This window comes from Arachis stenosperma, chromosome 6 (assembly GCF_014773155.1).
Source record: "Arachis stenosperma cultivar V10309 chromosome 6, arast.V10309.gnm1.PFL2, whole genome shotgun sequence".
Taxonomy (NCBI): domain Eukaryota; kingdom Viridiplantae; phylum Streptophyta; class Magnoliopsida; order Fabales; family Fabaceae; genus Arachis; species Arachis stenosperma.
Window position 1 is genome coordinate 14,159,247 of NC_080382.1, and position 27,540 is coordinate 14,186,786.

At 33.9% G+C, this 27,540-nt stretch overlaps 3 protein-coding genes across 9 annotated transcripts; 1 reads left to right on the forward strand and 2 right to left on the reverse strand.

Annotated features, from left to right (window-relative positions):
* Positions 1 to 9,742: 9,742 nt before the first annotated feature.
* LOC130932994 (mitochondrial acidic protein MAM33) lies at positions 9,743 to 11,908 on the reverse strand. Its single transcript, XM_057862472.1, has 3 exons — positions 11,750 to 11,908; positions 11,334 to 11,665; positions 9,743 to 10,090 (listed from the first exon to the last, which is right to left on the reverse strand). The coding sequence occupies exons 1-3, from the start codon at positions 11,861 to 11,863 to the stop codon at positions 9,928 to 9,930; spliced, it is 609 nt and encodes a 202-aa protein (XP_057718455.1). The 5' UTR covers positions 11,864 to 11,908; the 3' UTR covers positions 9,743 to 9,927.
* An 828-nt stretch (positions 11,909 to 12,736) lies between these two features.
* On the forward strand, positions 12,737 to 19,489 carry LOC130935380 (uncharacterized). 7 transcript variants are annotated; one of them, XM_057865104.1, is made up of 5 exons: positions 12,737 to 13,206; positions 17,724 to 17,836; positions 17,923 to 18,054; positions 18,241 to 18,639; positions 19,120 to 19,489. In XM_057865104.1, exons 3-5 carry the CDS (start codon positions 17,957 to 17,959, stop codon positions 19,256 to 19,258), a joined length of 636 nt encoding a protein of 211 aa, XP_057721087.1. In that variant the 5' UTR covers positions 12,737 to 13,206; positions 17,724 to 17,836; positions 17,923 to 17,956; the 3' UTR covers positions 19,259 to 19,489. The 7 variants fall into 7 exon arrangements, with proteins under 7 accessions (XP_057721087.1, XP_057721084.1, XP_057721088.1 ...); XM_057865101.1 differs by having other exon boundaries at positions 12,982 to 13,206; positions 17,702 to 17,836; XM_057865105.1 differs by having other exon boundaries at positions 13,003 to 13,298.
* A 992-nt stretch (positions 19,490 to 20,481) lies between these two features.
* On the reverse strand, positions 20,482 to 22,139 carry LOC130935986 (zeatin O-glucosyltransferase-like). Its single transcript, XM_057865945.1, has one exon. It carries the CDS (start codon positions 22,087 to 22,089, stop codon positions 20,605 to 20,607), a length of 1,485 nt encoding a protein of 494 aa, XP_057721928.1. The 5' UTR covers positions 22,090 to 22,139; the 3' UTR covers positions 20,482 to 20,604.
* Positions 22,140 to 27,540: the final 5,401 nt, after the last annotated feature.

Consider the following 27,540-nt stretch of genomic DNA (forward strand, 5'->3'; position numbering starts at 1 on the left):
AACCAACCCATGAAGCAAATCCTCCAAAAGACGGATGTTGCAGGGAGAATGGTTCAATGGGCGATAGAACTCTCCGAGTTCGATTTGAGATACGAAACTCGGACTACAATTAAAGCCCAATGCCTCGCCGACTTCATCGCGGAATACGCGGGTGAACAAGAGGAAAAACCGACCACATGGGAACTCTATGTAGACGGATCCTCCAACAAGACAGGGAGCGGCGCAGGCATAATATTGGTAGATGGAAAAGGGACCCAGATAGAGGTCTCCTTAAAATTTGAATTTCCGGCTTCAAACAATCAGGCAGAATATGAAGCCTTGATTGCCGGATTAAAGTTAGCAGAAGAAGTTGGCGCTACAAAGGTGATGATCTACAGCGACTCACAAGTGGTGACTTCCCAAATAAGTGGAGAGTATCAGGCAAAGGACCCCAATATGAAGAAATACTTGGAAAAAACCTTGGAACACCTCGGGCGCTTTGCGGAAACCGAGGTTAAGCACATAACTCGGGATCTAAATAGCAGAGCTGACGCCCTATCCAAGTTAGCAAGTACCAAACCCGGAGGGAACAATAGAAGCCTGATCCAGGAAACCCTCCAAGAGCCCTCGGTATCAAAAACAGAGGATCAACAAAAGGTACTCGAGGTAGTCGGCCTAAATCTCGGATGGATGAATCCCTTAGTCGAATACCTAAAATTTGACACCCTCCCCAAAGAGGAGAAAGAGGCTAAAAAGATCCGAAGGGAAGCACAACATTATACATTGGTGAGAAATGTCCTTTACAGAAGAGGGATATCAACACCATTGCTGAAGTGTGTACCGACCTCAAGAACCACCGAGGTGTTGGAGGAAGTACATAGTGGAATCTGCGGAAATCACCTCGGAGCAAGGTCGCTGGCCAGAAAAGTGATCCGAGCAGGATTCTATTGGCCGACCTTGCAGAAAGATGCAACCGACTTTGTGAAAAAATGCCAACCATGTCAGATGCATGCAAATTTCCACGTGGCTCCCCCAGAAGAGCTTATCAGTATAACTTCCCCTTGGCCTTTCGCAAAATGGGGAATGGATTTGTTAGGTCCTTTTCCCCAAGCACCAGGGCAAGTCAAATACTTGATCGTGGGAATAGATTACTTCACAAAGTGGATAGAAGCAGAACCACTAGCTACTATCACCGCTCAAAGAAGTCGCAGGTTCCTCTACAAAAACATTATCACAAGGTATGGAATACCTTATTCCATCACCACAGATAATGGGACCCAGTTCACTGACGCCTCCTTCAGAAGTTTTGTAGCCAGTATGAAAATCAAACATCAATTCACCTCGGTAGAACACCCACAAGCCAACGGGCAAGCCGAGGCAGCCAACAAAGTCATACTGGCAGGACTGAAGAAGAGATTACAGGAAGCAAAGGGAGCTTGGGCTGACGAGCTCCCCCAAGTGCTATGGGCTTATAGGACGACCCCCCAATCCGCCACCGGAGAAACACCCTTCCGACTAGTCTACGGCGTAGAAGCCATGATTCCTATAGAAATCAGTGAGCAAAGCCCAAGGGTAATCCTCCATGATGAGGTCGGAAATGTACAGGGGCACAAAGAGGAGCTCGACTTGCTCCCCGAAGTCCGAGAGAACGCCCAGATAAGAGAAGCGGCATTAAAGCAAAGGATGACTACCAGATACAACAAGAAAGTCATTCGAAGAACATTCGCCGCAGATGACCTGGTCCTAATTAGAAACGACATTGGGGTCAACAAATCGGGAGATGGAAAGCTCGCCGCAAATTGGAAAGGGCCATACAAAATCAAGGAAGTGCTAGGGAAAGGTTATTATAAAGTAACCGACCTAGATGGCACTGAGTTACCAAGGTCGTGGCATGCTTGTAATATGAAAAGGTACTACAGTTAGAAGCGAACTCTACTCCCTGATGTACTCTTTTCCCAGCTTCATGATTTTTTCCCAAAAAAGGGTTTTTTCTGGAGAGGGGTTTTTAACGAGGCACCATAGTAGAGGCTAAGGGAAACATGCTGTAAAAAACCCTTAGTAGCAAAAAGGTACCTTCCCAATTAATAAAGATCTTTTTCATTACTATGTCTCTATTAAATATCCTCCTTTATTTTTTAAGTCTTTCTACGAAACGCGCCGACTTAAGCTCGACAAAGCGTGAAAATCCCGTGAACCGACCTAGACGGTCGTCAGGATAAAACGACGAGGTACAAGTCGGTGTAAAGAGGTTATACAAGTCGGTCGTAAAAGCTCGGAAACCAACCCGACTCATAAGTCGGAAAGAGATCCCGAGTAGGAAAACTTGGAAAACTTTGATCCACAGATCGGAGTATAACACCGAGTAGAAGAGAAACGCATCGCAAAAATAACCTAAGTCATAAAAACTCACTAAAGCAAAGTCGAGTATAAAGGATAACAAAAGAGATGTGACAGCATGAAAAGATTAAAGCTTGCATACAAGCCTTTCCACGAAAAAGGCTCGAAAAAATAATGCAAGCTAGCAGAAGGTTTTTCGAAAAGATCAAGCATATTTCAAAATAGAAAAGCATGTGCACGCGCAAAGTAACTTAAACCCTTATCCAAAAAAGGGCACTTACTTCGATTAGAAAACCCTTATCCAAAAAGGGGCATTTATTTTGTTTAAAACCCTTATCCAAAAAAGGGCAACAAACAGAATATTTTGTTTACGGCCTTAAAAGGCCAGAAGCAAATTGTTCACAACCACCAGCAAATAAATAGAAGTTTAAAAAAGGGGGGACCCACAGGCCGGGCCCCCATATAGCCACAAAAATAAAAAAGTCATTTCTTGGACAGAGTAGAGGAGTCACCAGGAGGAACACTACCAGGACCGGGAGGAGGAGCCAAAGAAGAAGTTGGGGTGAGGATTGAAGAACTCGGAGCATCTTGGGGACGAGGAGGAGACTCAATAATCCTCTGTCCCCGAGTCTTCAGGTCTGACTCGGAAACGACCTCGGGAACAGGAGGATCAACAATGGCGCCATCAATAACTACCTTATCGGGATGTAAAGGAGAAAGGTCCAAGTCGGGAGCGATAACTCTGACTTGTTCCAAGAAAATTCTCCAAGACTCCTCGGCACCATTGGCGATAGAGTCCTCCAACTCGGCGTATGCGTTCCGAGAGTTCAGCAAGTCCTTCCTCACGGCCACAATATCTTGAAATAAGCTGTGGTAGCTGTCTTGCGCCGTCTTCCTCAGATTAGCCTCCAAAGTACATTGGGCCCGCAGCTTGCCCTCCTCCTCCTTCAGGTGATCCCTCTCCTTCCTCAACTTATCCCTCTCCTCCTTCAACTCCTTCTCATGCTTTTCATAAATAAGAATCCTCCCCTCTAACTCCTCAACCCTCGAGGATGCCCCCAAAGAACTGAGGGGAGCCTTCTCAAAAATGTCCAAAAGTTTGCCACAAACACCCGCCGCCCTAAAACTCTCCTCAGCCATGGTGGTAAGGTGGTTTCGAACAGAAACATCATCCATACTGATAAAAGGATAGATGTTCTTTCGGACGAATGCCATAGCATCCGCCTTAACCCCACCATCGAAGGAAGAAGAGCCAGACTCCAAAGTCTTGCGCTTCTTCTTCTCGGGCTCGGAGAGAATTTGGGCTGAAGGGGGTGGTCGGGGCAAACTCGAGGAAGAAATCACAATGGGTTGAGAAGGAGTGCCAGTGTTCTTAGGAGGAGGAGGTGGAGGAGGAGGAGAGGTGATCGTCCCGGACCTAGCCCGGGACTTCGCCTTGGCCTCTCGGACCCTTTGGTAGGCCTCCTGAGCGTTCTTTTTTGCCATATCTACAAAAGAAACAACCAAGTTACAAGTCGGTATAATATAAGTCGGCGGAAACTACTCGGAAATAAATAATGCATGCACTACCTAGTTGAGATTGAACGAAAGTCGGTGTTCCCTGAAGAATTTTTCTGGTATCCAAGTATGGGGACCTCCCCCACGCCTCTCGGAAAAACCCTACAATGGCCGCCTCCACCTCGTCTAGGTCATCTAGACCAATCTTTTCACAAGGGGTGGCCGGCAGCCAATAAAGGGGAAAGCGAGGGGAGGAATGGTCGTCCAGAAAAAAGGGGTGGTGACCCTCTACGGCTTGAACCTTGAAGAAGAAATTTTTGAAGTCGTGGAAAGATTCGTCAAAAAGGGTGAAAATCCTCCGACCTTGAATGGCTCGGAAGGATACCCATTGTTGTTTGTTGTTTAGCCCACTAAAGGGCTTAGTCATATGGAAAAGATAGAAGAAGATTCTCAAGGAAGTCGGAAAGTCCAAAGCGTGGTTTATAAACTGGTAAATCTTCAAAAAACCCCATGAATTGGGGTGGAGTTGAGTGGGGGCAACCTTACAGTGGTGCAAAACGGATATCTCGAAATCAGAGAAAGGAAGAAAAACACCCAAACGGGTGATCATACATTCATACATGAAGAAAAAATGAGGGGCCGCCTCATTAGCTCTCCCAAAACAGACCCGGTCTTCAGGACCCGAGATTATCAGTTCATATTTAGGCTCGTCCTCGTCCGAAGTACAGAGCCTATGATGAGTACGAAGGTGGGTGATGAACTCAGCGTCAACCAACGGTTCCTCCCCAAGGACCGTATCATCAACCCACTGAGAAAGAATGTCTACAAAGGCCATTTTTTATAAAGAAGAAAGTGGCAGAAAACCTACAAAAAGGAAAAAGAAAAAGAAAATCAAAAAATACGGCCACTAAAGAAGAGAGATTCGAAACTAGAATCTACAGGTCAACCTAGCTACTCGCAAAACATGCAAACATAAAGCATGAATAAAACTAACCTTTATCCGAAAATGGAGGTTGGAGAAGAACAGAAGTCTTCGAACGCAAGGATGCAGTACGAACAAGATAAGGAGAAAGTTTGAAAGATTGCAGAAACGGAAAATGGAAAGAGAGGGAAAGAATTTATAAAAAAGGCTAAGGGGCATAATGGTAAAAAGCGAGGCAGTCATTAATGAGACTGCACCGTTACCAAAGCCCTCAATCCCTAAATGATCCCTCAACGGACACGACGCTTGAATTGACGTAACTGTCAGAAATCAAAAGGTCGCAAAAATCACGTCGGTTCCCAAGATCCGTATTCTCTCAAACAAGTCGACTACGAACCCGAGTTGAATACTTGAACCCAAACTTTAAAGAAAATTTGGGCTCAAGTAGGGGCACTGTTCATACCCTGGCCCAATGATAAGGGCCCAGGTCCAACCGAAAGGCCTAACCCAATAGGATAAGCCTTACAAAATACCGACTTTCACATAAGAAGTCGGTGTCAACCACGACCTTGGTATGAAGAGGTCGGATGTGAGATCAGCTGGCAGATAAATACTCATTCAAATGAGTAACCGCCCCTAAAATCTCTCTAACCGCCTCATGAAGCCATATCTTAACCTCCCCAAGATAATGGGGACGGTTACCACCCTAAAGATACGGCACTACACCAACGGTGGTTATTGGCTCACCTCTATAAATACACTGACATCCCCTCAGGTATCCCTAAGTCCAATACTCTATAAGACCTGCTTACACCCTTGCTAACTTAGGCATCGGAGTGTCTTTGCAGGTACCACCCCCCATTCATACGCGAGCACAAGTCGGACGGAGCCTCCCGAGTTGCGAACCTGCCTGGAGTCCTCCTCCATCACTCACTTGGGCCGCCAAACGCCATCCCTTGGACTAATCTCCGGTTACCTACCGTAACAATATCTTTATACTAAAATACACTATGAGTAAACTACTAATACTAAATGAAGTAATATATATATATATATATATATATATATATATATGTGTGTGTGTGTGTGTGTGTATGATGGAGACCATTTATAAACTCAACAAATTTAAAGTATCAATAATATTATTAATCTATTAATAATACATATGATCATAAGGTTATAGATTGATAAAAATTTATCAATAAGAATAATATAGATTAATTAAAATTTTAAGTATATTAAAATTCAATTAAAGAGATAAAAAATAGAATTATTTCAATTAGTATTTAATTATTTCATTAAAGGTTATATATTTTAATTATTTCATTTAGTATTAGTAGCTTGTTCATAATGTATTTTAGTACAAAGATATTAAATAAAATTATTAATTTAGTTTAAAGAGATAAAAAATTAAATTTGTTATTACTCAAAAATATTTTACTATATATCAAGTAATGTGTTCATTAGTTTTCACTTTATTGTAAAAAATTATCTAGATCATAATACTAATAGTATATCATAGAGTATTATTATTAATGTATTAACTGAATTTTAATGTTTATTATTTATGTATTTAAAAATTATATTTGAGAATAGTTTATTTAGTTTCATAATAAATGATATTTTTAAATTTGAATAATTTATTAATTAGTTTGTACTTATTATACCATATATTTAATAATTTATTGAAAAAAATATTAATACAATAAATAAAAAAAATCTAAAAAAATATTGTTTAAAAAATTATAAGGACAAATAAACCCCTAACCAATTTAAATTTAGAGACAATTAGACCCCTGTCCATTTCTGAACGTGACACGTCAGCATTTTCCGTTCAGAGTTGACGGAAAAATACCCACAGGGACCGCGTTGTGTGATGGAATCATGGGACAGGGACCGAAGTGGATCGATTTTATTTTGAGGGGTCGCGTTGTCATTCTTGAAAATGGACAGGGGCCGGGTTGGTACTTCACTCTTTATAATAAGTATAGAGTTGGACAAAAACGTCCTTAAGCTCCATGAATATTTAAAAATATATTTAAATATTTTCTTTTTTCTTTTAATTTATACATACCGATTTTTATATTTAATTTATCTTATTTTAAAAATTCTTTTATATATGCATATGTATATTGCTTAGATCAATATAACAGAAATTTTGTTGACTTTAAGATATAAGTCAACAAAAAATTGATGTATTTAAATTTTGATATGGATACGAGACTTAAATATATTTTTAAATTTTTTAAAATTTATTGTTTGTGAGCCAAAAAAATCACAGGCCTATTATAATTTTTTAAAATTTATAATATTTATATTTATTAAATTAAATTAAAAATAATTTTTAATAAATACAAACGATAATAATATATTTAGTAAAATAATTTTTAAAATTTAAAAATATTATAATAAATATTATATAAAAATTAAATTTAAATATTAATTAATATATAAAATTATATTAAAATTTGTAATTTTAATGAGTTTTAAAAAATTTTATGTTAGATTTTTTAAAAATTATAAACATAAATAACATTTTTTTAATTTATTAAATATAAAATAAAAATTGTTTTTTTAATAACAAATGTTTTTTTAAACACTATTAACTAAATCATTTTATTAAAAATTGCTTTATATATTTTAATATTTTTAATATGTGTCCTGTAAGCATAATTAATAAAACTCTAATAGAGAAAAATATAATGAATTTTATTAACTATACCATAACTTTAGAAACACCAGCTCATTGACAGAGGCAGATCACTCTAATATTTCTATCTTTAAAATGGATAGTGTGGTACTTGCATTTTGAAAATGTAACTCATATATATATATATATATATATATATATATATATATTAAAAAGACCAAACCTTATTTAATGTTTGTTTGTCTATATTAAAAAACTAGTGAACGTGCATAATCAACAATATTTCGTGGATAACAATTTTATAGTTAATATAAACAAAAAATGATTGAGTATTTTTTTTGAAGGAGTGAATTTAAAAATGGAGTTATTAATTATAAAAAAAAATATGCAGCAATGACAAACTTATGCAAATATATATTAATTATGAAAATTCATTGTCTATTTTTTAAATATAATAGTTCTTACAAATAATTATCTATTTAAAATATCTAGTCGTTTTTTTTTTGAATTACATGCATCTCCAGTGAATTTAAATATGTAGTTAGATGATAACATAATAATTAATAACAACCTCCTGTTTAGTGTTTCCCACAACTTATAGTGTTAAAATAATAAAATAGAACCAACAATTCAATGTTTTGAGGGGGGTTATAGTCAATTACTCAGATTTTAAAAAACACCCTTAATCCTATATTCCCCTGAGATCATTTAATTAACAACTCCTCAGTAACTTCAATTAAGCCACCCTTAACCACTGATTCAAATAATAAAGATCAAAATAAATATAACTATACTATATGTATACTAAAATCAGCTATCAAAATTAACATTAATATAAAATACATATTTGAATATAAAATACACATTAAAAATGAACTAAATAATATATGTATTTATATACAAATACATGGTGACTACTTTTAATGTACAAATAACATTTTGGAAATCGGAAATATTTGGTAACAAAAAAAAATCAGCCAAAACAGTCATAACTTATCTTATTTAGCATTTATTAATTGTTACACAATTAATAAATATTTTAGATTTTTTTTGTCTTATTAACATTACCGTTTTAAAATATATATTAAAATAAAACAATGAAATCTGGGAATGTCTGAAACCTTCCAAAATTGTCAACCTACCAAGACATTTTGTGGTATAAGAGCAAGTGGACATCCTTTGAAGTTGTTCCATAAGAGGTTTGACATTAATTTATTGATTTATGATGCAAGATACATGCGTTGGACATTAATTTATTGATTTATGATGCAAGATACATGCGTTACTGGAGTTTAATTACGAGATTCATTCTTGCACGTCTTAATATCAAAAAATAATGTTGGCATGAAATAAAGCACAAAATGAGAAGGTTTGCTACAAAAATTTAACACTATATGTTTTTTTATTTATGATATTCCTAATAATTACACTTAGTAAGACTCAAATTTAAAAACATGATATTTTATATGAAAAAAAAGATACGTTTTGCTGTTGAGATAACAATAAATTTTATCCTGTATTCAATTTTGATCCTTTGTTTTCAAACCTCAATTTGATCATAAATTTTGTATCGACACTATTAATTTGATTCACAGTTACAAAACTCAAACTAAATTTATCTCTTTTATTTAAAGGTGGTCAACGTGATTTTTTTTAATTTGATAATGGATTGATTTTATTTATTTGGACCCTATATTTTAATAATAGTCAATAGACTAGTCCTATTACATGAAAATCATGTATGTGCATACCAAACCCACCCCCCCCCCCCCCCCCCCAAAAAAAAAAAAACACAAGATTGAATCTGGTCATAAAGAGGAGCAATGTTTCCTCAAAGAAAGAATTTTGACCAAAAACAAGAATAATATGTAGTCATAGAAAATGTCTTCAGAATTTTATTATTTTGTCTTTGGTCATGTCTTAAGAATTTTATTAGCCCTCACATAATGCTACCTTTTAACAAGTCTATGCCGGCCCATTAAAAAAAAAAAAAGAAGAAGAAAGATAACTTTATCTAGAAATCCATAAGCACAGTGTGAATTCAAAATAGGAAAAAGAAAATTACGTTTTGATCCCTGCATCAATAAAGCTTGAATTTGGTAATCAGCCTCTTTAAAATTATTAATTATCTTTTAGCCCCCATAGTTTTAATCAATTCAAGTCCAAGCCGGATTTTAGTTTAATATATTTAGCTCCATACAAGCACTTGTTTCAATTTTGGGTTTGTGTTCTTTTCTACAATTTAATTTCTTGTGCATCTTCATTAGAAGACCATGGATTATGCAGTGATAATTAAAACCAGGTCACTTCTATGATTGCAGTGAGAAAGTGATTGAAAGTAAATAACAATTAAAAAGTAAGAAATGATTCTACACCTAAATTCATCAGTGTCATTATGTGAATGCTATAAGAATTGACAACATAATTAGAAAAAATTGAGCATTTGATACACAATTCCCTTTACTATGACAAGTGACAATACTAACAGTATTGGAACTCTGCAGAACTATGTAGAATTTTCCTAGAAAATGGACTAGATGGCTCAGTTTTTGGTCAGAAAATCTTCACCTTTTTTCAGCCAATTCACATATTGCTGCTGCTCTTTCTTGTGTAGATAGTGGAGGATGAAATTGGTGAGGCTTGTTCCAATACCTTTAGATATGAGGTATTCCTTGAGTGCATCTTGCAACTTACTATCCAATTCGCTTCACATGGATGTAGAGAGGAACAATGAGCAAGTGTTATTGTAAACAAAATCAAGTTGCTTCTATTACCTATTACCTAATACCTAATACCTAATTACTATTACTATTATAACTAATAGCTGATCTAGCCAATTCAACTCTCTAAATAACAACTAGGCCAACAAGAATTGTTTACAATGCAATACAGTCTAAAAACAATAAACACTAGTACATTGATAGTCTAAGTATAAAAGGGTAGAAGCCTATATAGATAGCTAGGCAGAGAGCTCTTGATATATGAAACCAATGTATATAAAAGACTGATGATTGTGTAGATAGCTAGGCAGAGAGCTCAGGATTCAATACCATGATTTCATTGGAAAAAGTATAAAGAGATTTAAGTATTTTGATTATATTATTCAAGACAATGAGAAATAAGGCCCCGTTTGTTTACAGGCAGAACACAGAGACACAAAATTATGTTTGGCAGATAAAACATGAACAGAGACATTGTGTCCAGAGACACTAAATTAGTGTATTTTGTGTCCTGATAGGAAGAACACAGAGACACTAACAAAAAACACAACTTTGTTTTTTCATTATTTTTATCAAATTTTTATAATTATATTTTTTAGCATTATATTTTTTTCATAATTCTTTTTTTATAAAAGAAATGAGAATAAATTAGATTTTCATAATTTGTTCTATTTTATCACCTAACAAAATACAAAAACACTAATTTTTGTATCTTTGTCTTTTGTGTCTTATTCTCAGTGTCTTGTCTTGTCCTGTTCCCAGAAACAAACGCAGCCTAAAAGGCAATGTACATCTTAGGGATTCATGAAGATTGGTCAAAATGTTGGAGTCTTCATGTTTTATATATATGACAAAAAGTACCTTCAAAACTTAAGTCTAAATTTAGTCATACTTCTATTAAATCAATTATGTTAACAATCTCACTGCAGACACGATACAACACAATAACTGTCATTTGATAAAAAAACCAATCCCACCTATTGCTATAAAATTTTGTTGGTGTTTTTTCTTTTTCCTTTCCTCATTTGGAATTGTTTTACAACGACCGAAAGAAAAATATAAACAAGCACGTGTGACACACACCTACAGACACCATCTACTTCATCCGACATAAACTCGGAAAACTAGGCATAAACATTGTTGCAAAAGCTTAAAACATAGCAAACATCAATAACCAATAAGTAAAGAGTGAATGCAACAGTAATAGGTTTATTTTATTTTCTTTTACCTGAAGAAGGGGCCTTTATAAATGGAAGGACTCAAAGACATGGATGATCTGAGATAATAAGCACCATCAATGCTGAATTCAGAGCTCTTATCATCGACTTGATAAACCTGACAATCAAACTGCAAAATGGAGCTGAATGAAGGCTTCTTCACACACACTTTGGCAAAAGCATTCCTTTGAAAAACGAGGTCATTATCATAGTTAGGAGGACCCAATTGAGCAGAAACTGCAACTTCCTCACCCGAATAGAGTTTCCTCCGGAAAACCACGTCTTTTGACCGTGGCGAATCATAGTCCACCACGAATTCCCCTAACGAACCAGTTTCGGCACCCTGCACACACAAAGGTAATTTTTTTTTCAGTTTCATTGATTAATTCATAATAATTGAGAGTGAAAAAGAAAAAAGGGAGGGAACCTGAAATGGATTAGAAGAAAGTTCGAAACTGATCTCGGATCTCAAGAGCTTGAGAAGTTCCAAGTCTTCAATAGCTTTGAGTCCCTTGGTGAGATTCCTCACCGATTTCGCCATCTCCCACTTCCTTTTCTGTGTTTCTGTTTCCTCATTTGTACTTTCTGAAACTCTCGAATTTTTTGGGCCTTTTGGGCCTATTGGGCTTGCCTTATTTTTGGGCTTAAATTAAGCCCAACTAATCTAGAGAATCCACATTCCACTCATGACTCACCATCAAATGTTTTAAAAACCGGAATGGACCGATCGGTCGGACCGGTTCAACCACAAACCAACAATATTAACGATCCGATTAAGCATGTAAAACTGTTGTTTAAAAAATCAGAGAATAGGGGTGTAAGTTATCGAACCGAACCGAAAATTACCGCAAACCAAATCGAAAATTACAATAACCGATTTGAAAATCGAAAAAATTGTTTTTTTTTTTTTATTTTTTTTTACAAAACCGATCGGTTCGGTTCGGTTTTCGGTTGGCTCGATGGAAACCGAACCAAACCAAACCGAACCGAACATATGCATCAATTTCAATGTTTTAACCATTTTAATCTTTAACCTAACAACAAAAATCCCTAACCCCTAACCATTTCAATGTTTTACTCTTATTATTTTAGTTTATTGACTATTTTGAACCTCTAATTATTGTGATTCATATTTTGCTCATTAGAAATTAAAAACAAAAAAAATCGACCGAATCAAACTGCTGTTGGTTCGATTCGGTTGTTGTAAAAATAACAAACCGAACGGTTGTGTATCTGTAGAAATCGAACATATCGGTTCGGCTGGTTTTTGGTCCAAAACCAAACCAAACTGAACCGATAACACCCCTATCAGAAAAATCGTTAAACCGGCCGAGAACCAGTCGGTCGGACCGAACCGGAACCCGCCCGGTTTAAACAAAAACGGAGGTTCCTTCGTTTCTTTCTCCCTTTCTCCCTTTCTTTCATTCAGAAAGAAATCACACAAACCCAGCAAAAAAAAAAAAACCTAGCACTGTAAGCCTACACCACCGCCGCAAGGAGTGGCATACTGCCGCCGTCCATCGCACTCAAAGTTCGCCATCCGTCCGTCTATCTAGCTTAACTCGTGCTCCAAGTCTTCGACCCCTGTTCGCTGTCACCGATCGCGGCTGCTTCCTCGAGCTCGGCGTCCGTCGTCTTTGTCTGCTCAGCCGCGCTTCCGTCGCCGTTTGTGTGCCGTTTACGTTCGGGTTTTCGTTCAGCTGTCGTCTTCGTTCGCGTTCTTCGCCTTCACGTTCGCTCGGCGTTAACCGTTTGCGTTCACTCGCCGTTCACCGTTCCAGTTCGCATTCACGTTCGTCTGGAAGCCACGTTGCTCTCCTTCAAACTCCGCGACCAACCCGCGCGCTCCACCTAGCCGTCGAACTGCTCCCTTTTGTCGCCGCCGTGAGTTCCCTAAACCCGCCACCAGACAATACACTCACACAACACCAATACTCTGCTTCAAACTCTGCAACTTCTGATTTCCATTACAATAAGTAACTATTTAATTTGGTAGTGGTTTGGATTTTTTCATAGATTGAATTAAAGTTACAATAGTTATGTTCTCTTCTCTATCACATTGATATTAAGCTTTGAATTCTCTTATTTCGTTTTAATTTTACCGCCCTCAACATGTTTGATGAAATGCTTTAACCATATTTCTGGTTGGTTTTATAATTTCTAGCTTTTAAAAACTTAGTAAGTTGATTGCATGTGAAATTAGAATAATTGGATCTTAGTAATTAGGAAATTTTAGCTGCACAAATAGCATCTTTGCAGAAAACATATTAGCATGATGATTCCACTTGCATTAGTGTTCTTCTGGTAAATTTGAACTGATTACTGTGAACTTGTTAATTTGTTCATTGTTCTTGTGTTGTTGTCTGTTACTTTTAAAGTTTTAACTTTTTTTTGTTTTTGTTGTGATTTTCTGTTCTTGATTTAAGCTGTGATTGAAGGTTCTTTGGTTTGGGTATTCTTCACTTTCCTGTAAGCTTAGCTTTTAATTCTTTGAGCATACACGTATCAAATCATTGTTTTCAGCAATGGTGATTTTTAGATTTTTTTTGGGTTGCTTTGTTTTAAATGTTCCTGTTGTTGTTGTTGTGTTTTTGCCGTGATTTAAATGTTCTTTTGATTTTTTTTTTCCGAATGCCCAGTCAGTACTTGGTTGACTGGTTTTGCTCACTGATTGTATTTGATGATAAATTTTAAATTGATAACTCTATTACTGCTTTACTGTCTGTTTCTGTCTATTACTGATTCACTGTTCCTTCATTGCTTTTTTTTGTTGTTAATCATTGTGATGAGCTTTGTTAAAATTGGGTTGAAAACTATTAATCTTTCTTCATTTTTCACTGTTCTAACTTCTGTTCTTATTAAAAAATTTGCAATTGGTGATCTTTTGATTTATTATATGCTTCATGTTTTCATTGTTCTGTTCTTATGAAGAAAATATTTGCAATTAGTGATTGTATGATTCATGTTTTGATTGTTCTGTTATAAAAAAATTCTGTTTTCATTGTTTTGTTCCTTGTTTGGTTGCACTGTCCCTGTTCTTGATCTCTGCCGACTTGCTACCCCTCCTCCGTGTTGGATTTTTTTTTGTTTCAGCCTCTGTTGTGTGTTTATTGTGCAACACTATCATTTTTTGTTTTACTTTTTGACTTAGCTACATTAAGACAATATTCTCTATCTTTAACTTGTGCATTGTAATTCAATCGAGCTATTTTTAATGGAAGTATAATTATGTTAATTGTCAACAAATTTGCAGCAAGTCATTGCATATTTTGATGATTAATTACATTTAGTTGGTGATATTTTATGTAGAGTTTAAATTTCAAAGATATTTAGGATGTTTATTTATAATTTATTTATTATTTTATTATGGAACGGTTTTTCGGTTGAACCACGGTTAGACCGGTTAGACTAGTGAACTAGTGACTAGAGCGGTTTGATGACCGGTCCGGTTTTCAGAACCTTGCTCACCATTTCATTTTCCCATCGATTCCAGCATCACCTGCCACAACGCTGGCTAACGGAACCACCGTTTCCGCCGGAATCCTGACCCTAATAGCACTCTTCACTCTGAGTCTCTGACTCTAGCTCTCGAAATCTCGCCAGCTGTCCACCTAGTTGTCCAGATCTCCGGTAACCTAGCTTCGTTTTCTTCTACTGATTTTGGTTTGTTCTTCTGAAAACCAGTTCAAACCGGTCAGTTGAACCGGAAACGAATCGGTCATATATCAAAACCGAAAGATTCAGAAACCGTCGTTGGACCGTCGAACCGGTCGGGAATCGGACGGTCTAACCGAACCGAGACCCGGCCGGTTTTCTGAAATTTGCTCAAAACGGTGCCGTTGGTTAGAGGAACCCTAACCAGTAACCAAAACGCGCAGCACCTTCTTGGCCTCTCCTCTCTCACAGTCTCACTCAGTCACTCTCCTCCTTCCTCTCTCACAGTCTCCTCCTCACTCCCTCACTTCCCTCTCTCTGCCCTCTGAACAAACACACTGAAGAACGCAGAGAAGAGAACTCGAATGCAGCTTGGAGGAAGCACCGAAGCAGCCCTCTCTTGTCGCCGTTCCTCAACGTCCAGCCACCGCCGCCGTCCGCATTGCTACAGCTTCGGCGCAACGTCGCCCTTGTTCGCCGCGCATCCGCCTCCTTTTTGGCCAAGCTTCTGCCTCTGTTTTTTGGCCAACCCTTGTTCTGCCCTTTTTGACCAACCCTTGTTCGAGCTGCTTAGCCCTCTGTTCAGTCGTCTACGCCGCGTGTTTGATCCTCTGTTCAGCCTTTGTTCCGCCGCCTTTCAGCCACGGTTCCGCCATTGTTCAGCCTCCATTCAGCCATCTCCGTCACGATTTAAAGCTCCTCCCTCTCCCTGTACTGTTTGAATTTCAGAACTGCTCCATCATAGGGTGATTTTTTTTTCCTTCTTCTTGTTCTTTCTTGTATTAATTGTTCAGTTATTGTTTTTTTTATTGTTGTTTTCATGGTTAGTATTTTTTCTAGTTCTTATTTTGTTGTTGGTTTGCTGTAGTTTAAAATTTTAATTGTTATTGTTATTTTGATTTTCAGTTTTAATTGTTCTTATTAACTTGTTAATTTGATAAACTATTGTTTTGGTGTTGTTCTCTACCTTTTGATTGTTATATTGTGTTTTGCTGTTGTTGATTTAATAAATTGTTCATTGAGTGGAAGATGAAAACCTGCCATGGTAAAACTGCTCCTGCCATGTTAAAACTGCTCCTATTGGTTTAGTATGGCTCAATCCATGCTTCCAAAGAGATTCTACCACCATGCTTGGACCTTCTCTCTGAGGTTGGTCCTGTGATGATTAAGGATGTAATTCTTGTGACCCACTTTAGCAATTAACTTTTTAGTTTCTTTTTTAAATTGGGTATCGAAATTTTGTTTGTTGATCCTAGTAATTTTGTTTGTTGATTTGTGAATATATTCGTTCATATTCCTCACTAAGTCGTAGTGATCTGTATGCCTTTGATCCCATAGCCTTTGTATTGTTGCATATTGGTAGATAGAAGGTATCAAATTTTGTGACATATGGTAGTAACTAGTAAGTAGAGTAGTTTATTCTTTTCTTTTCTATTAGAGATATGTCGGATAGAACAATGTATATATTTTTGAAAACCAAATTGTTTCTTTTGAACCAAAATTTGGGTGATTACTCTTTTCTAAATATGCAAGCAATTCTATCTAGTTGGCCATGAAAGTTTTCATTTTCTTTCTAGTATTAGTTCATGTTGTGAATGACTTTGTTTTGCAAATAAAACAGTTGTGAAGTTACTGTGAAACAGTGGCATGGAATAGTCTCTTGCTCTTTCTCTCATTTATTTTCTATTTTTTCCTTTGAAAAATAACATAATAGGTATTTTCTTTGATTGGAATGTAGAAGATAGTACATCTTTTTATGGTTTTATTTTTTATTGTAACAAATTTTGAAGCATGATTAATTTCTGAAGCATTGATTGATTAAATGATTAGGGTAGGGTTGTGTTGTGTCGTTGAATATGATTGTTTGCTTTGCTATGCTTGCTGGTTGTTATTTGATCTCAACGCGTTTCAGCATTTGATCAATGGAATGTTTTGCAAACATTCAGTTTTTGGTTTGCATTTCCATATATTGACTTGGATTTATGCCTTACTAAAAGTTATCCAACGGAATAAGTCAAGCTGATCTCATGAAAATCCCAATGTCTAATAAGATCGAATCTAAATATCTTTGCAATTTTATATATTTTAACCGTAAACCCTATATATATAGTAAAGCTAGCTTAGGGAATTTAGAACGATAAATATAGTTTATCTAAATTATTGTAATTGATTCTCTCATAAGATCATGACATATTAGAAGTTTAGAATTTTTGTAATAATAATTGTTGTTTGTTGAGATTATTGGGTTGGAGTGGGTTACTGTGATATTTTAACTGGATTATATTATTGGATTGCTGGTAATTTTTAAGTATGGATGATATTTTAAAGTTTATATTAGACTATAATTATGTTTTAATGTGTTTATTTATATTTTATTTATTATTTTATTAAAATGGTTTTTCCGGTTCAACCACGGTCAAACCGGTTGAATCTATGAACCAGTGAACCAGTAGCAAGAACGGTTCGATGACCGGTTCGGTTTTTAAAACCTACTTCTGTTAACTCTTGCTTATTTCTGGTTTTGGAACCTTTTAAGTTATAACTCCATATTTATGATTTTGTTTGTGAAGTGTTAGCTCGTAGAGAAATAGTAATTAGCGTAGGTATCACATTCACAACTGTGGCGCTAACATTGCACTCTATCTGTTTTTATAAATGTCTCACCCAATAACTGTAAATTTTTTGCGGCAAAACCGTGTTATTTTTATTCTTGTAACAATTACAGCTTTTTATACATGGAAACCAAGTCATTTGAGGAACCTTCTTCCACCGACGATGAGGTCTACTTGCAAAATGCAAGTGATGAAGATGATAATGACAGTGCCTTTTCCTCCAGTTCCACCACCAAGTTACAGTTCAGGTCTTTTCTTCCTTGATATGTAGTATATACTTGTGAGAATATTCAAGTGAATTCTTTGATTTTTAATTTAATTTGCAAATTAGCAGGTACGTGAAATCCAAAGCTGTTTGGAATGATGAGATGGGAATGGCCGAAGTCATTGAAAATCGTGGCAAAACATGGGTCACAACTGGGATAGTTCGAAGTGGCAAGGTTTATTCTTCCATTGAGGAGTCTTTGTAGGTGATATGCACCCTCTTTGTTGTTACCCGAAGAGAGACTAATTACTTTGTTACATCATTGAATTAAGAATATGAATTACATGCATTAAAAATATATCGATTATATGCAGATTTTATAATGTATTAGAAAGGAAATTGTTACAATAGTGCATTCATTGTACGTAACAATGTTTACTTTGGCAGGTATTTGATGGAGATAGGAGCCTTAGATCTCTTAGATGATTGTGAAAGAAGCATGTCCCTAATGGATATGTATGAAAAGATTGCTGGAGGTAAGAGTGGGTGTTGCTGGGAGATGTTTGAGGTTTACAGGCACCTCAAGTCTCTTGGCTACATAGTTGGGCGGCACGGCGTTGCTTGGAGTTTGAAGGGAATTAAAAGTTCCCATAAGGCTGTTGATGTTGCCGAAGAAACCGAACAAGGAGTAGACTTGATGAGCTCCAAATCCGAGCTTTCCATCAATAAGTTATTAAGTGAGATGCAGATTAATGGTTCAAGGCCAGATTTCGATGTTTATCTTCCAAACAGTAGGTTTAGAAAGTCTTCCCCGGGTGATCCTAGTTTTCTGCTATACTTATCTCGGTAATTACTATTTCTCATATTGCAGTATGTTTCTACTTTAGAGTTAAGAAACTTGATTTGTTAGATATCATGTACTGCTATACTCTAGGGTATTTAGGTAGTGGAGCAATTCAGAACATGACTTCAAGTATTCAAGCATACCATGACATGTATTTTCGCATTCACTCAAACAGATACACTTATATATTGCCATAAACAAGTTGTATTGCATAATGCATGTAATTATGGGACTGAATAAAGAGCTGATATGGTTGTAGCTTCTCTGATTGAAAATTGTCTCTAACTCTATATATATGGTTGTTGTTCGTAAATTTGCTTGATAGCAATTGATGATTGTGTTGTCATAGGAGAATAAGAACATAGGACTAGCTCATGCAGTTACCTATCTATATTAATTTGTTTGATCCTTATGGACTATTAATAAACTTTTTCTTTTATCTGATTTGGAATTTGTCATATTAATGTGTGCATATCTGTTAGGGGTGATCCACCATCTAAAGCAGAAACAGAAGCTCTTGAAAAACAATGTGGTGGCCTTCCTTTGAAGATTGGCTTAGTCACGGAGGGACGGGTCAGTTTCTTTTCCTTTGACAAGGTGGAACTTCCTCTTCTACCCTGAAAAAGTTGAGAAACAAGGATTGCTACAAGAGAATCACACTTTTTGCTTGTAGCTATTTATTAAAGTTTCTAATATGTATCAAGTGGTACACTAATATTGTAAATATGTAGTTGTAGGTTATGTTTATTGGAGTGATTGTGTTTGGCCTTTTTGGTACCAGATGTTTGAATAGTCATTATTTTCCTTTCAATTATCATGAAAAAAAAATGGGAACCAGTTCCATATAATATACTTTTCTGCTCCAAGTGGAAAACTAAACTAATGAAGTCAACTTATTGAAAGTCAGTATCACATGATACAGGCACGATTTACCCGTTAATTTGTTGTACGCGCATCACATTTGGATTAAAATAATTATCCAATAAAATTATTGATTTAAAGAAATATACGTTTTACGTGTACAAAAAGAAGACAAATCTCTACGTTTCTATTGACTTTAAGCACTCAATAAAGCTGCCGTCAATGTACTATTCTTCGGTCCTCCATTCCACAAAACGTAAATAGATATTTTCAAATTTTTTATTTAATTGATGTTATAAAGTATCATTTTTTATCTTATATTTTTGAAGTATAATTAAAAAAACATATAAAAATATATTTTATAAAAAAAAATTACATGTGACGATATTAATTGAAAAAAAAAAACCATTATCCACATATTGCACCGTAACCTATACATACGTCATCTAAGCAGTCTGATTTATTTTTTGTTTTTACAGTATTTTTTTAACATGACAGATTAATTCGTTGTAGATTTTAGTTTTATTTAAAAAAATTTTGCTGGTAGATAGTTGCTTTAAAATTTGAATATCCAACACTTATTTCCTTGAGTCGTATCATGTCTCTAAATTTTCGAATCTGAAGTGTTTCATGCATGTTCATGTTCAAAGTGTTATTATTCTCATTTTTGTCTTTATCGATGTTTGTTTCTTTAACTTTTATGTTTTTTAAGTAATTAAGTTAATGATAAAATTATAAACTATGACAATATTATTTCATTGTAAATAAGAAGAAGATCCCAATTGTATTTGATTTCTCAACCATTAGATATGAACACTACATATAAAAAAATTATTAAAATATAAAACATACATTAAAAATAAATTAAAAAATTATATATTGATATATAACAACTAATTTAACAGTTGGTTTAATTATTTAATATACAAATAATATTTTTGTTGCTCTTAATATAAAAATTTAAAAAGAAAAAAAAAAGGTGATTGCTAGATATATAAGATTTCGTTAATTAGTTGAATCACGTACTCCAATTTCTTTACATACATTTTTTTATAGGGAATCAAACCTATGTAGATAAAAAAGAAAATAAAAGTATGTGGATTATCTCATCTAGTTATATGAGCAATGAAAGAGTCAATTTCGACACGAGAAACACCACCTTCATCTTTGGACCTGTGGATCGCATTCATCAGCTTCATGGCTCTTTCTCTCATTGCTTCTCCCTCTTCCGTCGCCATCAACCTCCTCACCGCATCTTCCACCGCCGAAGCAGCCACCACCTCATCCCTGTGGCTCCAATCCTTCACCACCAGCCCAATCCTAAGCACCTCCGTCACCAGCACCCTGTTCCTCGGTTGATCCGAATGCATAGGCCACGTGGCAATTGGCACCCCCATTGTTATGCTCTCCATGCACGAATTCCAACCACAATGACTCATAAACCCACCCGTTGCACGGTGCCCTAATATTTCCAACTGTGGCGCCCAATCCCTAACCACCATTCCCATCCCTTTCACTCGTTCTTCGAACCCCTTTGGAACCTTCACCTCTCTCTTTCCATCTTCTTTGAACACGTCTCCTTTGTCTGCATCTCTTAGAACCCACAGAAACTTCTGCTTGCTTCGTTCCAACCCAATTGCCAGCTCCATGATCTGTTCCTCTTTGAATGCGGTTGTTGTTCCAAACGAAACATACAGCACTGAATTATCTTCTTGTTCATCAAGCCAATCCATGCAAGGGTGCTTGTTATTGTTCCTTGTAGACGAAGGTATCAAAGGGTTGAAGGGTCCCAAAGCCCAGTGAGTCTTGTAACTAACCATACGCTCTATGAGGTCCATGTAAGGACCTTCAATGGCTCTGGTAGTGTTGTAAATGGTTCCACTGCTGAACTTATGGAACTCGTATTGGGAACTTATGAAGTCAACGAACTGGGTAGTGAAGCAACCTTCAAGAGAAGGAACTTGAGGTATGTGAGAGGCTATGGAAGATTGGAGCATGGGTGTTCCCATAACGTTCCAGAAGTAGAAGAACATGGTGAAGGCGGAGACGCTGTGGAAAGTGTAGCTTTCACAGTTCGATAAGTGTACGGCGTCTTGGACGACGGAGGCCATGAGGGAGTCGTGGATCACGACGACTCTTCTGGCGACGGAGGAGATGGAAGACAACAGAGATCGAACTGGGTCGCGGAGGTGCATGGCGGCGGTTTGGAATGAAGGGAGGAGATGGGAGGGGAAGTTTGAATGGGTTTGACGGAGTGCATTGGGATCAGGCGGAGGAGAGGGAAAAGGAGGGACCTTGAAGTCATGGAAGTTGAGCACGGAGCGTGGGTCCCACTCCCATCCATGGAGGCGCGTGAGGGCTTGGCGGTTGTGGATTGGAGTTCCGACGAAGTGGACCGGGATGTTGTAGGAGAGGATGATGCGTGAGAGGTGGAGGAGTTGGTTGAGGTGCCCTTGGGCCGGGAATGGAACCACCACCACCACTATGTCGTGGTGGTGGTGGTGGTGGGCCTTTTGGGCCTGGTGGTGGGCTTTTGTGGTGGAGTTGTAGTTGGTGGCAGTTGGTGATGTTTGGTAGCTGGATGATGCCATTTGAGGGAGAGAGGGAGAGAAAGAAAGTTAGGTAATTGTTTCTGTTTGATTGTATTATGTCACATTTTGGGTGCTATTGCTCTGGGTATTTATAGATGAAAACAAAGAATCTTAATAACTGCACAAGTTTTCATCATATTTTTTTGTTTTCAAGATTTAATATATATTTTTTAACAAAAAAACCCGGATAACTACTACTTTTGTTGGGATAGATACTAACAATATTTTTTACCTTTATGAATAAGTGCACTTCTCTGTTGTGACACGTGACAATAAGTCAATTACCAATGTTGTCTCAGATGGTGTTCCACGTAAGCAAGCAACTTAAGTTTGTCTCGTAGAGAAAAAGAATAAAGGCAAATTCTGATGTCAAAATTATCGAATTTGTATTAAAAAATTATTTATTTTTATATTTTTTAATTTAAATATTTATTTTTATTTTTTTTAATAAGTTAGACAAATATATAAATACTATAGCATGTACCAAAAATAAAATATACTCGTGTTTTTTTTTAATTTAAGTACAGTTAATTAATTATAAAATTTATAATTTAGTTAAATCTATTAAATTATTTAATAATTTTTATTTATAAATTTTACGTAAAATTAATTATATCTAAATTTTTAAATTTTTTTTTTAGAAATGCATATATGATTTTTAATATTTTAGGTAAGACTTTTTTTTTAAGAGTAAGAATTAGATGAAAATTTATAAAAACAATATATATGTATTATACATGATAAAAAAAAAGTGAGCTTTAATTTTTATTAAAATAAAAAATAATTTTTTTTTTATCAAAACTTTACTTTTCGTTATAGTATTATTCAGGTGGCAAAACTTTTAAATGTAAGGTAAAAAAAATAAAAAATAAAAAAGTTTGAATATAAATAAGTGAACGCAATATTCTTTACGTGCGTGCGTGAAAATGATGGAATCCCTGGGTTCATGAATGTGAATAGGATTTGAAGAACGCAGAAAATCCATGCATGGAATATGTACTACTCAATGGTAAGTAGTAGAGTTTAAGCAAATTGGCCAAGTATTGCATAGGTTTCACATTTAGAATTATTTGATTATAGAATAGAAGAAACATTCATGCATGGGATGGAAATAAAGTGGCTGTGATCTTGTGAATATTTAAGAAAGAGACCCGCCATGGCCATCAATCTCCAACTTGCATGTCTAGTAAGATAATCGGTATAAATACCAGTTATTACCATTAATGGAAAAAATAGCATACATTGATGACATGAAGCACACAATGTTTTCTTTCCTTTTTTTCCGATAATACTAAAAAAATTAAAAAAATAGTCAAAATTTATCTTATTTAATATTTATTCATAAATTATTATTAAAATTAATAAATACTAAATAAAATATATTTTAATTATTTTTAGTTAATTTTTTTTGTTATCAAATATTTTTATTTTTTTATCTTATCAGTATTTAAAATATGAAATTTATTTTGGTAATCTTTGAAAACTAAATAATAATTATTAGGGTTGGAAGTGAGTTAAGCCAGCTCGAGCTCGACTTATTAATAGCTCAATAAGCTGAACTCGTGAGCTGGTGAGCTAAGCTTGAGCTTGGACTTCAGCTCATAAATTAAATAAGTCGAGCTTGAGTTTGGATAAGCTCAACTCATTAGTTCGTGAGCTGACTCGATTATATATATAATATTAAAAATATAGATTAAATGCATATAGAATATGCGTATTAAGACATTTTGAATAAATTTTAGGTTTGACGTTCTTAATTTACTTTTTTAATTTCTGGTAACATTTCAGTTTTCTCAACCATGATTTTGACAATTTAGTATAGTTTCTGTTAGATAATTTTTTTCATATATATGATGTGATATGTGAACTATATTCACACTGTAAATTAGATATTAAAAATTGTAATTAGTTATTAATTTTGAGTTTCTTAAGTAATATACACATTAAAATGAAAAAAAAATAAAATGAAAATAAGAATCGTTATTATATATAACACCCTACTAATGTGGTATGAGGTGTGAATTTCTGCTTTATGACTTTATAATACTTTCTTTTTTTTCTTTTGGTTTGAGTTGGGTATGTTGCTTCTTCCGAGAGGGAAAATAAAGAAAGAAAAAGAAAAGAGGAGAATGGTACCTATAGTATCTGAAATACATTGATAGACTTACCCGGAATGAAAAAAATGTGGGTCTAAAATTAGAAAAAAAACAAGGATGGAAAGCAAGAGTTGTTAACGTTGTTGTTGTTTGTGTGAAAGGTAGAAGAGCTTTTATGTGAAAAGTTGTAAGATATGGATGGTATCCGAGTCATGGTGAAGTTAATATAAGGCTTCAAGTGGCAATTAACCCCACATTGACGTAGGAATATTAGAAATTGATCAATGGATCCCCACATGGAAAGGTGCCTTTACACATGTTCATGATCTACCTCCCATGTGCATTCCCAACGCTATATTAATTAATTAATTCTAAGAAAAATCTAGGGACCAGCAATTTTATTGAATTTTGGCCAGCATGTAATCAGTAGAGAAAGGTAAGTTATTGGATGAAATCTCACACTAATCTCACACCATCAAATCATCATTAATAGTTAATTGATGACTAACAATTACAAAAATTACTGACCCCTAGCATTGCTCTTAATTCTATTCTCCTTCAATTCCTCTTACCCAATTTTCTTTCTCACCTTTATTAGTCGGCATTGCATTCCCACTATATCTATATATATATATATATATATATATATATCATGTATCCCTACAACTTTTAAGAATAATCATACATAATCAATATCATCATCCCATACCACCCATATAACACATTATATTCCATGAAAACATATTATATTTAAAATTGGTTGTGTTTGGTTGGCTAGAGCTAATGCTCAATTCCAAAGGTCATTTTAAAAGTGGCTAAAAAAAACAACATAGCAATCAATAATATGATAATAAAGTATTTTAGTAATAATAATAATAATATTAATCAAATTCTGAACTTATCTTATATATATTATTTTATATATTTTTCGGTATTAACAATTTGAAGTTTTTTCTTTTATCTTATTTAACATAACTCAAACTTGGTCAAGTATATAAAACTGCATTTATTTTCAGAGATAGGACATAACATTAAAATAAAAACAATAGAATGAAAACACTAAAAATTATTTTTTGTATATTGTATTTAGATACGATAGATAAGATACTAATGTAATGTCTTGTATTATATTTGGATAGATATAGACAAAACTAAAATATTATGTGAAATGACTAAAATAATCATGTGATTCCAAATTTTTTACATTAAGTACAAATTAATTTAATAAAAAATAAAAATATATACGAGTACAAAAAATTATAAAAAAAATTGATTTATGAACCAATAAGATAAAAATGGTGTTAAAGTAACAAAATTAATAATAAATAAAATAACAAAAAGTAGAATAGTTAATTAAGTCTCTATTAATACAGCATATTATAGAAAAGAGAACGAATGATAAAAAGAAATAAATTAATTATCTAGTCAAGTAAGAAATTCTACAAAAAAAGAGAGTATCTAAAAAAAACACAAAGAAAAAAACTACAATATAGAGAAGAAGCTAAAATAAGAAGAGATAATAGTAGAATAATAAAAAATATCTATGAATAAAAAAAATTAATAAAAAATCTGTATCCATCTTCTCAAATTCCATATCTATCATTATCTTTCATAAAAAAATAGATACAAAAATATAAAATAATATCCTAAAACAATATATTTTGTATCCATATTTCTATTTCTAAACATGTTATAAACATTTGTTGTCCATATCTATCTCTGTATTCTATCTCCATAAACAAACACTCCCTAATATACTATGTCGATGAATTCCTTAGCTTGAATACATCAGCTACTTTAATAATGTTGTAAAATTGCTTACATAGCTTATCATATCTTTTTTTTTTTTTCTAGGCTCTAATTAACTTGGATCATGGCTAGATTTTATGCTTTTATGTTTGTGCTGTAAAGTTTTCTTTCACCCATGAAGAAAAAGTCTAATTTACTATATTTTTTTATATAAAAAATCTAGAAATAAAAATATACTAATAAAAAAATTAATAAAAATAATAAAAAATAAAATATATTTTTTATTAATATTTTTAAATATAATATTTATATTTATATTTTATCTGTTAAATATAATTTTATATTTTTATATCCATATTTCATATTTATAAACAAACGCACCCCAAATTCCACTCTCATCCAGGATCTTTTTAATAAGCTAAGAGTATAGCCAATCAACTATGTATATATACGTATCAAATAGTATTTTTGAACATTTATTTAAATGTAGATGTATATGTTAGAAAAAGAATTAGTCTATTTTTACTGATTATATATATAACTAAAATTATATTAGTTGTTTTATATTTAATTTATATATGGTGGTTTTGTTACAACTTTAAATAATAAAAAGACTGATTTTAGATTGCTTATTATTAGTTTATGTCTTAATAATGAGAACAAAATCAAATTATTATTCTATTCTCTTTGAGCATATAGAGTTTAATAATTAGAAACCAATAGTTATTTTATAGTCTCTAATATACTAAAGTTACCTTGCAACATCTATCAAAGCATTCTTGTTCAACCTTAAAAATTCAACAAATTTTAGTTGAGAGAGATAAAAAAACCATCATGCATTTTGGATAATGAACAACAAATCAAAATGATTATCAACAACTACGTTAAAATTAAAAATCGAAGTCGATCTTTCAATTATACTCATAACTCATAAATTTTTTTAATAATTTAACATAAATAATGTTTAGGCGAAGGAATCTAAATCTCAAAAATAAATTTAGATATATTAAAATATAATCTTGATTTTTATGTACTATTGATATTACATTTTTTTTTACAAATTATCTAATTAAATTAATTTTCTAAATAATTATTTACGTAATGTATTCAAATAAAGAATAAGTATTTTTGTTTGTGTAATAATATGTAATTAAATATATGTATAAATTTTTATATTGATAATATATTATTAAACTTTAAAATATACATATGACTAAAATTAGAGTTAGGAGTAGAAAAAAATTTAGATATATTAAAATATAATCTTAATTTTTATGTAGTATTAATATTGTAAATTTTTTTAAATATTTATTTAATTATATTTATTTTTAAATAATTATTTATATAATAAATTAAAGAATAATATTTTTACTGGTATAATAATACTAATTAAATATATGTATATAAATTTTTTATATTGACGATATATTAAAATTAAATTTTAAAATATATACCGAGCAAAATAAAAAAAAAGAGATAAAAAAAATTATAATATTTCTTGCATACCACCCTTATCTCTGAAAGCAGATAGAGTTAGTTAATTGATTGATTAAGAAAGGGGACACAAAAAGTTAAACGATGGTATTGCATTTGGAGCCAAATGTGT